General features: G+C 38.4%; 1 protein-coding gene across 1 annotated transcript; it reads right to left on the bottom strand.

Moving 5' to 3' along the window:
• Positions 1 to 993: 993 nt before the first annotated feature.
• Positions 994 to 10,232, bottom strand: snapc1a (small nuclear RNA activating complex, polypeptide 1a). The gene is made up of 11 exons (XM_010882400.4): positions 9,861 to 10,232; positions 9,645 to 9,783; positions 8,349 to 8,508; positions 7,674 to 7,814; positions 7,248 to 7,352; positions 6,273 to 6,413; positions 5,542 to 5,598; positions 5,218 to 5,280; positions 3,885 to 4,023; positions 2,260 to 2,319; positions 994 to 1,255 (listed from the first exon to the last, which is right to left on the bottom strand). Exons 1-11 carry the CDS (start codon positions 9,868 to 9,870, stop codon positions 1,218 to 1,220), a joined length of 1,053 nt encoding a protein of 350 aa, XP_010880702.2. The 5' UTR covers positions 9,871 to 10,232; the 3' UTR covers positions 994 to 1,217.
• Between the last annotated feature and the right edge of the window lie 2,670 nt (positions 10,233 to 12,902).

Raw genomic sequence — 12,902 nt, 5'->3', positions numbered from 1 at the left:
ATAAACTCATTGGTGGATAGTATTTTTCTCAAAATAAACGCTATCATACTGAGTTTATGGCGCTTTATGCATTTCCTACATTTTCCTGTGGCCTAACTCTATGCTTCCTATCTTAGTTAAGTCTTGATTTAATTATATTTGCTTTAATTTGAATAATTACATAGCAGATTAACACTATTATATGGACAAAACCAATTAAACATAAAACCATGTGAACTGTCTGCTCATTATTTGCAGAATTGGTTTTGAAAGTTTGTCAGCAGGGATCCTATTTCAAGAAGTTAAATAAAATGTGAATAGCTAACTTTACCACCCCCTTGCACAAACTGACAGCCTTAGAGGAAATCCTCAATTTGCTCCCATCTTATGGATGACAACTGAATTACAGCCACAGCTTATACAATTCTTGCTTTTTCTTTCAGTTCAGGTTTCTCACTAAAACAAATAGTGGGTGAACTGTGTAGAATTTTGGCTAGTAGTAAATGGCCAAGGGTTTCTATTGGTTTCAACGTGCCGTCTGCCTTGGCTCGTTTTAGGAGAGACTATCACCTTCCTTTATGAAGCCAATGGAAGAGGGCAGGTGATGCTTTTCCATTTGACAACAGAATAATGCACACTTCTTCTGATCAATAAAAATTATGTATTTTAGGACACATGAAAAATAGTTTCCTCAGGTGAATTAATGTTATGAAATGCTAACATTCCACAGTTTCTGCATATTATATATATATATATATATATATATATATATATATATATATATATATATATATATATATATATATATATATATATATATATATATAGACGTTTTCTTATAATACAATGCAACAAGTCTACATAATGCCCCTTTGAGTCTATCATCAAATGGCTTAAATTCAATATATTTCAATGAGAAAAATGAATTCTTGAAGTCATTTGTATATTGTACTTAATATTTTAAAATACCAGAGGATCTGATGGTATAACATCTCTAGTGAAGCCAACGCTTGAAAATTCAGTTATGTAAATTTGGTGCCACCTTTATTTGAACACAGAACTTCACAAGTGTCTCAGTTACATTTCCTGTAAATACCTTATTTACCATATACAACACCTTGCAGGACACTGCAGATCCCCGCCTTGCTCAGTGGATCGTAAATCTATTACATTTGTCTGTGAAACCAGCCTCTTCATTATACACACAGAATTACCAGCCCAAAGCCTCTGCATTGTTTTCACCACCGGAATCTGTGCTGTCGCTTTGGTCTTTTCACTGAAAAACAAAAGTGAGCAAGACCACAATTAAGGAGAATGGAACAGCAACTTGGAAATGTGGTAAAATCAACTACTTAAGACTACAGTGTTCACATAGAATTTAAGAATAAGTACTCTGACTGAAAAACTGCTTAAACTTACTCTTCTGGGAAATTGCTTAGCTAACTGTATGGCCTTGACCAACAGCTTTTAAGTTCATCTTTCAAATCAAAAGTCCAAAAGTGACCAGAATGGTCAAATGTATATTTTAGGAAAGACTCAAGACCTTTAAATAACCTTAATCTCTTGGAATCTTCTTTGATGCAATATATTATCACATGAATTTCAAAATGCATTTTCATCAGGAATGTCTGTTATACTGAATGGCATTGAATAAAATCCTAAAAGTCTTTAAAGAATAAGAAATGTACTGATGAATAGAATCTCAACCATATTTTTTTTATGTATCAACGCAAACACTAACAAAATTAATCCCACAAGATTGATTTACATATATTGCAGTTTTGGACATATCTGGAGCATTTAGTTTTTACCTCAGCAGTTTCTTAAATGCTCATGACCAATGAAAATGATCCTATTGAATCACCCTCGTAGAAGTGCAATAGAAAATTCTGTTATACTCTGAAACTGTTAGATTGTTTTGGTGGGGATTGTCCCTGCAATTAATATGATGTTGTTAACTCTGCCATACTGTGTAACTCAACACCTCATATTCATCAATAAACTATTTCTAAAAGAATAATGAGAAGTTATACGTTTTCTTCGGATTGGTGACTAAATCCGGAACTTCAAAGCATTAAGTCATCTCGAAAACGAGATGATACATCTCAAGGGGTTAATCCTAATAAATTCTAATAAATTAAGTACAAATTACATAATAAAATGTGTTTGAGTATACATCCTGACTAATACCAAGTTTCCTGCCCCCCATCCACCCAGTGTACTTGACAATCAGTTAATGAAGGATTATTATATTTTTTATTCATCTGATTGATATCTTACGTGCAGCCCTTTCCTCCTCTGCAGCACTAAGGAGCCAATACTGGGTCTTCTGATCATCTCCTAATTGAAAAAGACAGCATAACCACAATTAATAGGGGATACTGAAGCACTTACACTCACCTAAAGGATTATTAGGAACACCATACTAATACTGTGTTTGACCCCCTTTCGCCTTCAGAACTGCCTTAATTCTACGTGGCATTGATTCAACATGGTGCTGAAAGTATTCTTTCGAAATGTTGGCCCATTGGGTTGAGATCTGGTGACTGAGGGGGTGAACTCATTGTCATGTTCAAGAAACCAATTTGAAATTATTCGAGCTTTGTGACATGGTGCATTATCCTGCTGGAAGTAGCCATCAGAGGATGGGTACATGGTGGTCATAAAGGATGGACATGGACAGAAACAATGCTCAGGTAGGCCGTGGCATTTAAACGATGCCCAATTGGCACTAAGGGGCCTAAAGTGTGCCAAGAAAACATCCCCCACACCATTACACAACCAGCCTGCACAGTGGTAACAAGGCATGATGGATCCATGTTCTCATTCTGTTTACGCCAAATTCTGACTCTACCATCTGAATGTCTCAACAGAAATTGAGACTCATCAGACCAGGCAACATTCTTCCAGTCTTCAACTGCCAATTTTGGTGAGCTTGTGCGAATTGTAGCCTCTTTTTCCTATTTGTAGTGGAGATGAGTGGTACCCGTGGGGTCTTCTGCTGTTGTAGCCCATCCGCCTCAAGGTTGTGTGTGTTGTGGCTTCACAAATGCTTTACTGCATACATCGGTTGTAACGAGTGGTTATTTCAGTCAAAGTTGCTCTTCTATCAGCTTGAATCAGTCGGCCCATTCTCCTTTGACCTCTAGCATCAACAAGGCATTTTCGCCCACAGGACTGCCGCATACTGGATGTTCTTACATTTTCACACTATTCTTTGTAAACCCTAGAAATGGTTGTGCGTGAAAATCCCAGTAACTGAACAGATTGTGAAATACTCAGATCGGCCCGTATGGCACCAACAACCATGCCATGCTCAAAATTGCTTAAATCGCCTTTCTTTCCCATTCTGACATTCAGTTTGGAGTTCAGGAGATTGTCTTGACCAGGACCACACCCCTAAATAAATTGAAGCAACTGCCATGTGATTGGTTGATTAGATAATTGCATTAATGAGAAATTTAACAGGTGTTCCTAATAATCCTTTAGGTGAGTGTATATGTACAGGTAAACTTACACATACATATCATTTTACTTGGCATAATGGTGCTAAAAGTGATAGAAAACAAGATCTACACAATTATCAAACAATAACATAAAATGGGTGGTGAGCGGATGTTCGTGATGACCTGAGAGAAACCAGTGACGTACAGGGAATGAGATAGAGATAAAACCCTCCCTAAGAAAAAAAACTTGGGACAGCTACATTAGGGCCAGCATTGTTTAGTGTACCCGAGGGCTTAAGCAGAAACTGTGACCACTACTCTAGTTGCCCCTTTGTGATTGCACTTATAATAGAACCTTGCTTTGAGGAAAGCTTTTAAATATACGGGAGATTCTCAAAACCACAGTTCACCATTGTTGGATTCTCACAAAAAAGTATTATTCCTCTCAGGTAAACTGACCTTCTCCACCAAAGTTCTTCCATGTTCGGGCTCTAAGCGATGGACCCCTTTTGTGATACTTGGTGACCCCTGGGATTTGGTTTGTTCCAGAAACACACATGTCCATCTCCACCTGGCGATGTCGCCGTGACTTAGAGGCCTGTGGTGGAATGGAAAATGATTAATTCAATTAGCCATCTGTTAAATGGGACACCAACAGTAGAGTGTATCACTAGCCAGTAATGAAACAGACAACAAGTCACTCATAAATGATGGATTGTAAACCAATATGATGCATGCACTGATGAGCCAAAACTTTGACCACCTGTCTAATATGCTGTTGGTCCTCTATGTGGCGCCAAAACAGCATGGACTCACAGAGGCATGGACTCTACAAGACCCCTGAAGGTGTCATGTGGTTTCTGGTAACAAGACATTAGGAGCAGATCCTTCAAGTCCTGTAAGTTGCAAGGTGGAGCTGCCATGGATCGGACTTGTTGGTCCAGAACATCCCACAGATGCTCAATCGGATTAAGATGTCATCATGTTCCTCAAACCTTTCCCGAACAATTTGTGCAGTGTGGTAGAGCACACAATACTGATGAAAGAGGCCACTGCTATCAGAGAACTTCCTTGAAGGGGTGTACCTGGTCTATAACAATTATTTAGGTAGGTCAGCACCCCACAAGCCTTGCCGTTTCAGAGATACTCTGACCCAGTCATCTAGCCATAACAAGTTAGCCCTTGTTAAAGTAGCTCAGGTCTTTACTCCTGCCCATTTCTCCTGCATTCAACACATCCATCTTCCCAGACCTTGAAAGTGCCCATGGTAGGAGATGATCAACATTATTCGCTTAATCTGTGAGTGGTCATAATGTTTTGGCAAATCAGTATGGGATACCATAATGGAATGTATAATAAAACAATTATATGGTTGAGCCATGCAGTTGGAAACCACGTGGTTCTGATGTTTTTCAATGCTTTCAGAATTTGATGTTGAACATGACACAGATCTGTGCCGAACTGCCAACAGAAAGCTGAAAGTACCATGCAAACACATATTGACATGCATTTACATTGGAAGCCCATTAATATAAATATAATTTTTTCATTAATTGGTGTTTTCACCAATTAAATCAGCTCTTAAAAGAATCTGATGTGATTTGTCACAAACCACTTTGCCCAATTACTCTAAAGGCAGCTGTATTAAAACAGTGCATCTTCTGAGAAGAAAATGTTCCTCATGATTTGCAAAGAACTTTTAACTCATTCATAGCCACTAAAGGACAGAGTTTGACACACGCATTATATAACAGTGACACCTCGAATAAAGTGAGAAAATTGTTAAGCAGACCTCTGAAACATGCCCATATGACTTTGTCTTGATGGATGCCAGAAGTTCAGCCCTGTTGGAACACTGGAATAAGAGAGAATATTCAAGAACAAATACCACCTTAAATTAAAAAAATACAACACGTGGACAACTATGGTACTAATGTAAAACCATTCCTAATGTAGATACTAATATTACTACTGCAGCAAAGGAACCACTGCAATGTAAAATATTGAATTAGTCTCTCATGTTCTCAAATATAGCAATCATAGCCTTGTAATTTCATTAGAGTAAAAATATATATGTATAAAAAAAAGCCTAACTAAGCTCAACAAAAAAGCTCACCTCAATCTGCTGGGTTTTTTCTTCAGTTGCATCCAAAGACTCTGCAACTCCACAGTCCTAAAACACAAAAGGCTCTGCTTCAATCACATGAAACTTCTGGGATCCAGCATACTTTTTAAATGTTGAGTTTCTAATAATCATATGCATGTAATTTCATTTTATATTGGCATGTACCACCAGATCAGCAGAGACAGGGTTGTGGGCTAGAACTGAGGGATATTGAGTCCCAGCAACTTCACCAGCACAGTTCCCACTATCCAGATGTAATTTCACAGGCCTAATTTGGTAGCCAACATACAAATATGAGTATACAAAGCCAAATAATAACAGTAGGTTCATTGATATTTTCTTCCTTCACCTCAATCAATTAGGCAAGGTAAAATGTAGCCCAGTGTAATGGCATTTCTTGGTCTGACTTGGGTGTATGTTGAAACTTTCTGGGTTTATTTTAAGAATTTTGAAAGAAGAGCCTTTTGGGAGCAAACGTACATGTCTATTTTAGGTCTCCATTAACAAAGGGGTTTCAGTTATGTTACAACAACCAGGGTTAAACAAATAGAAAATTAGGCTAGAACAGAAATCTGACAATCTTTTATCAGTAAACCCAACCTAAATGTGTCAGAATGCAGCAGCAACACTACAAAATACTCTTCACAAAATGGATAACAGCACACCAATGAATCGGTTTATTTTCTACTAGTCCGACATTGTTAACCACTGGTGAGGCTCACCCCATGGCTGTCCTGCCAGCGAAGGAACTCGAGCATACAGCTGTGCAAGCGGCCCGGCAGGTCCTGTTGAATCACCGCAATGGATGACCTCGCCAGCACAGATGCTTTCAGCCGCTCGTAGTGACCCTGAATGTTGGCCACCTATGAGCAATGCAAACACAAATCACACCAACCTACCTGGTGAATACTAAGGGGCATTCACTGTGAACGTTTGTTAAGCAGATCTATAACATCGCAAATGATGTGTATGGCCTTAATGTGTAAAGAATAGCCCTTCAAACAGACTATACTGCAGGCAGTTGGAGGCTTGAATTAGAGCATGACGCAGAAGTTACATTTTCTCTCAAAAACAATAAGACTAACTTGGATATCTTTTTAGATATGCTCAATATCTTTCTAGTACCTGAAGGTATATGATATATTTTGTCATATCAAAGGTTTGTGCAAAGACAGGTGACAGGTAGCCTAGCAGTTAAAGCATCTGATCAATAACTCAAAGGTTGTTTGATCAAATCCCAACCTGCCAAGGATTGCAAGGTAAAACATCTAACATTCTGTACTTGAGCAAGGCACTTGCTTACAAAGCGAATGCACACGTGCGCCTGTTTCACTTGAAAGAGAAACAGGCCAAATTGGGCACATTTCTACAATCCATAGTAGTGCCCACCCCTAGCGTAAGCTATAATTAATTGTTTCAATTTTTTTTTTTGGAAGCGTTTACTAATTATTAAAAAATATATATATTGAAACATCAAGTGATGCTTCAGGTAAAGGATTGCACACATCCAATGCTACTCAAATAACCATTGTTCAGCGAGCGGAACTAAATTGCACATCACTGAGGAGATTGATGCGAGGCAGCAATTAACATTTGTCAAAGAAAACATCACATTGTTAGTAAATGTATATATTCACAGATCTCAGGAAACCATTAACACTTCAGACATTTACAACATTTTAAAGGTAAGGCCATACCTCTAGCAAATCTGTAGAGATGAGGTCCTTGACCCTTTGTGGTCGGTCACGAAACTCTTCGCAGACTTTATGCTGTTGATCCTTCTTTGTCACATGGAAGGTCAACTGAAGGTGGACAAAATCAAAACCCTGTATACATTTGTGTATTTTGGGGATAGTGGTCCTGCTGGAAGACCCACAACACTTTTTTTTAAACATTGGACTAAAACACTGTGATAATCTGCAGAACTCATGATGTCTTGCGCATTCAAAGGCCCCAATACCAAAAGGCAAAGCAAACCCATGACACAGAGAACATAACTACATGTTCTTTTTTTACTGTATAATTATAGGTCATATTTCAGAGATCTAAAAAAATTGGACAGTAATTTTAAAAGGATAAGAGCATCTGCTAAATTGCTTAAATGTAATCCCTGATGTCCTTACCACTTTTGGCATGGCGGTGTAAACAACAGCATTCTCGGTGATAAGCTTCTTGAAAATGTAAACTGCATCATAGTGCTGTGAATTCACACAGTCCTGGTAAAAGTTCTGAATCTCCTTCCAGTCCATTAGGGCAATCCTGATCTGGGAGGCAAGTAGGTACAACAAACATAAGCCTACAAAGCAACCAACAAGCTAAAAGATAAATGTATATTAATCTGTCTATCTATCTATCTATCTATCTATCTATCTATTATGTGATTTAAGCCCTGCTTCATTGCAGCAACTCCCAATAGCACTGCCCTCCAAAGGACCCCTGGGCAAATCTGTGAGCAGGATTTGAACCCTGGTCTTACAATGACGCAGTTAACTGTGAGACAGTATCTTTACTGCTGCATCCCCTTTGGGCTCACCATACATCAATTTCATCCATCACAATCAAAAATGTCAGTCAATCTTGGATCCTTTTTAAGGGACACAACCCCGACATGAATAACAATTTAACTTTCAGGGACATGCAAATACATTCATCTGTGCTAGAGATTGGTAATTTGTATTAGATACATTTATTGGTAAAATTCTAGTGAATGTGTCAAAGACTCCCAGACAAGCCGGGAGATTTGATTAATCTGCACTATTTGTACAAATAAGATTGAAAACGTAAATGTCCTTCTGCACCTTTGCTTTAGGTAAAGCAAGTTGTGTGTGGTACAAGCCATAGAGCAGATACAGGGCTCCGACTCTGATCTGGAAGCTATATGGGGGCAAAAAGTAGCTGAAGGTCGTAGTCAGGGACAGTTGGCAGAATTCCCTCATTTCATTGCCAGCAAGTGAACCGCTATGAAAATGAAAAACAAGATGTAAGGGAAAATTAGGGAAAAAGGAGAGGGATTACACATTAGCATAGGAATTGCAAGGCTGATTGAAGGCAAACTGGTATGAAACAGACAGGTGTGAAAGCAAAAACAGAACAACCCATTTTTAAATAGATTTTAACAACTGGATTCATCATGACTCTGCTCTTTCATGTAAATTAGCCATATACATTTAAAATCAGAACTTTCTACCAATTAACACCAAAAGTTTAATTTTGGTCTCATCAAACCAGAGAGCCTTTTGCACAACTGCGGTTTCTTCCACATGCCTTGCGGCAAAATCCAACCAGGATTTGATGACAGATTTTCAGCAATGGCTTTGTCTGTACCACTCTTCCATATAACCCAGCTTTGTGGTGCACCCATGCAATAGTTTTCATATAGTTTATCCTATTCTAGCTGTGGAACTATTTCAATTTTTCAGACAAACAAGAACTGAAAGCTAATAATGACTGTCTCAAGTTTTCTAAATCAGCACTGAATGCTTACTGCTGTCATTTGTGAATAGGACTTGAAAAAAAAGAGTTTTAAACTAGGTACATTCAAATGCCAGGCATATAAAGAGCAATTCTTGTTGACTTTTAAAATCCAGCACTGGCTGCAACCAGATAAGTGAACTTATTTCTCGTGACTGCTGCTAAGGTGATGAGCACCTGCATAAGTTTCTCTTGTTTAAACTATCTGTTCTAAATATGCATTTTCTTCTGTAATATTGCCAGCTGCTTGACCTATACTTTCTCTTGGCACTTGAAAGAAACAGGTCTTAGTCAGATCACAGAGCCCAAGGATGATAATTCATCTTTTAGGGATCATGTTGTAGATTTGTGATTCAACCCAGGCCCAGATCCACGGGTGGGCGATCAAAGACCCTGTGGAGAGCCAAGTACCCCCAGGGGTCCTAGTACCCCTGGTTGGGAACCACTGCAATGTAGATCATTGTTAGAGTCCTTCAGAAGTAGAAAGGCAAATCACTAAAGCAATACTAATATTGAAGATACTGTTAATGCTAGGCCTATGACCGTGAGCTTTTTATGACTATACATGTAGTTTAGTTAGTCAATTTTAAGAGATGACTGATTAAATAATGAAAGGGACTTACTAAAATATACGGCCAAAGCCCATGTTTCTCCAAACGGCAGAAAAGTCTTCAAACCGTACGGATTCTGTCTGTTGAAAACGTGCCAGCAGTTCTTCGAGGTCTGCTACAAGTGACTCCAAATAACATTCCCTTGGTTTACCTGATCAGTGAGTAATACATTTAAAGTCTGCACCAAAGTTACAACACAAGCGTTGTTAGAACCATTATGCTACTTACCCGTCGGCATTTTAAAATGACCGTTTCGCTTCGAGCGGATCAGTTTCTTCAGAAAGTTATCAAACGTCAATAATCAAGCGACCAACAGTGTTGACAGGTCCGCTGTTTTTCCAGAAATGTGATTACTTTGAAAATAATTGAAATAATTTGGTGGGATGTGGCAGGTTTGGGGACTACTACATTTGACGCGTGAACTAATTAGAAAAAGGGAACTAATTTAGCGAAAGCGGATGTTTAACGTTTTTACACCAGATTAGCCATATCTATACTTGCCATAATCCAAGGTAATAACATAATTTATTCCAGTCAGTTTTAAGAATACGTTTGTCCAAATTAATGTTTTAATTATATATTTTTTTTTTGTTTGCTACATTATTTTCAACTAGACCTACATCAGTTATATATACTGTATGGTCAAAAGTATGTGGACACCCCTACTAATAATTTAGTTCAGGCGTTTCAGCCACACCCATTGCTCAGAGGTACATAAAATCCAGCACATAGCTTTGAAATTTCCAATGACTAACATTAGCATTACAATGGGGCATACTCAAGAGTGACTTTAAATGTGGCACTGTCATAGGACGCCACCTTTGCCACAAATCAGTTACTGAAATTTCTGCCCTACTAGATCTGCCCCAGTCAACTGTAAGTGCAATAATTGTGAAGTTGAAGCATCAATTGTGAAGTGGGAGCATCAACAGCCTAGCCACAAAGTGATAGACCACGCACCTTCACAGAGTGGGGCCGCCAAGTACTGAAGCGAAGAGTAAAAATCGGCTTTTAAATGCTACAGGATGCAAAGATATTTGGTTGCTTCCAATATTGTGGCTACTGTGTGGGGGAAGGTATTTTCCTGTTCCAGCATGACTGTGCCCCTGTGCACAAAGTGGGATCCATAAAGACATGGTCAGAGGAAGTTCGTGTGGAGGAACTTGAGTGATCTGCACAGAGCCCTGACCACAAACCCACTTGAACACCATTGGGGTGAATTGGAACCAGGATTGTGAGGCAGGCGTTCTCGTCCAACATCAGTGCTTGACCTCACAAATGAGTGAATGGGCACACATCATTTGACTGAATGGGCACAAATTCCAACAGAGACACTCCAAAATCATGGGGAAAGCCTTCACAGAAGAGTGGAAGCTGTTTTAGCTGCAAAGGACTATAATAGCAGCTACAACAAGCTCATATAGGAGTGATGTTTGCTTGTTCAATGTTCAATAAGCTCATACAGGTTTGATGGTGGGGTGTCCACTAAGGCTGCACGATATATCGTTTCAGCATCAACATTGCGATGTACGCATTTGCAATAGTCACATCGCAGAACGTGCGATTTAGTAAGGTAAACATATCAGTCTATAACGAGAAAGGTTCCAAAGTGCATTGAGAAATCACAGATTCAATAACATTTCACGTCGCCAAGTCATTGTACCAATTAACACGCTTACCAAAGAGGGTTTTAAAACCATTATCTGGTTGCTTGACAAGCGGTATGTAATGCCGTCACGCAACTATTTTTCTCAAGTTGCCCGAGCTGTATGAGAAATGCAAGATACAAGTTGAAAAAGAGCTGTCACAAGTGCAATATCATACAGCAACAACAGACTTGTGGTCCAGCCGGACAACAGAGCCCTAAATAAGTCTGACTGTACACTTTATTAATGAGGATTTCCACCAGAAAATGTGCTGTTTGCAAACTGTATTTTCCCAGAGAAGAACATCGCAACAGGGATGAGAGAAGCTTTAGCTGATTGGGGCCTAGATGAGAGTCGTCTAGTCAGTATTACAACAGAAAATGGTGCGAACATGGTGAAGGCTGCACCTGAACAAGTGGACCAGATTTCAGTGCTTTGGCCACAGCCTGCATTTTGCAGTTGGTAAGTTATGCCCAATTGCGCAATCTATTTGACTACTATTGCTACACTATTACTGTTACATATATTACCTAGCAACCTGCACTGAAATATAAAAATGTTCATGAGTTTCATACATTTTAATTATAGAGGATGGGGCTGGGGAAAAATGAACGATACATACTGTCAGGTTGATAGCCAAAGCTCTTTCTGAAGACATCCTGTATTTTTTCATATCGCAATATATATTGTAGAAAAACAAAACATCGCAATGTCAGTTATTTCCAATATTGTGCAATCCTATACTGTCCACATACTTTTGGCTATATAGTATATATATTTTGAAAGCTGAAAATGATTTCTCATCATATAAAAGAACACCCACAACACTTGGCAAATACATGCAAATCATGAATGAAATGAGTGTTCCTTCATAAATGTATTTAAATTAGCCTGCACCTTTGTATGTTGAAGGAATATTGTTTGTTACAAAATATAGGTGTAGGTAATTGTTTTCAGTACAAAAACAAAATGGTATGAAGATGGAGACAACTTTTGCAACAACACAATCCAACCTCCACAGATCCACTTTTCTTTGTTAAATCATGCAGCTGATGAAAATAATGTTTGTTTTTTTATCAGTGTATGGTTGAAAATATAACTTGCAAAGGATGTTTTATTCAGTGGGACCTGCCATGAAAACATTAGAAACAATTCAAAAACGTTAAACACATTACCGTTGTTAGCCCTGGATCTTTTATGAGTAGCCCCGGATCTCAAATGGACCAAACATTTAATAGCACCTGATCTACATATTTACTCTGCCTCAAAGTTTGGATCAGTCAATTAAATCATTGATTGACCCTTATGTGATAAAATGATATCTTGAGATGGTCCCATAAGATAACCTGTTGCTGTTTATATGCTAATCTCTCCAGATGGTAGAGTTTTACTGAAAAAACATTCCTCATTTTAAACTTGGTTTATTAGAAGCCACATAATAAATAACAAATACATGTGAATAGAATGGGTGCCTACATTTGTAACATATGTTAACTATAAGACAGTACTATATACGTAGAGACATGAAAAAATATAGTAAAGATAAAACACAGAAGAAACCAAATTAGACAAATTAATTGTTGGTGGTATTTAGTCTGTCTTCCTAGAGTCTCAGACTTCCAAG

The sequence above is a fragment of the Esox lucius genome, chromosome 18 (assembly GCF_011004845.1).
Source record: "Esox lucius isolate fEsoLuc1 chromosome 18, fEsoLuc1.pri, whole genome shotgun sequence".
Classification (NCBI taxonomy): domain Eukaryota; kingdom Metazoa; phylum Chordata; class Actinopteri; order Esociformes; family Esocidae; genus Esox; species Esox lucius.
This window is presented reverse-complemented; position numbering and strand designations above follow the sequence as displayed.

Bases quoted from the DNA above. Each gene is read 5' to 3' on its own strand.
- snapc1a (XM_010882400.4), bottom strand. The intron at 5,281-5,541 runs GTGAGCTTTTTT...CTCTTATTCCAG, and splicing joins AAAAAACCCAGCAGATTGAG to TGTTCCAACAGGGCTGAACT. The intron at 2,320-3,884 runs GTCAGTTTACCT...TTTTTCAATTAG, and splicing joins GAAGAACTTTGGTGGAGAAG to GAGATGATCAGAAGACCCAG.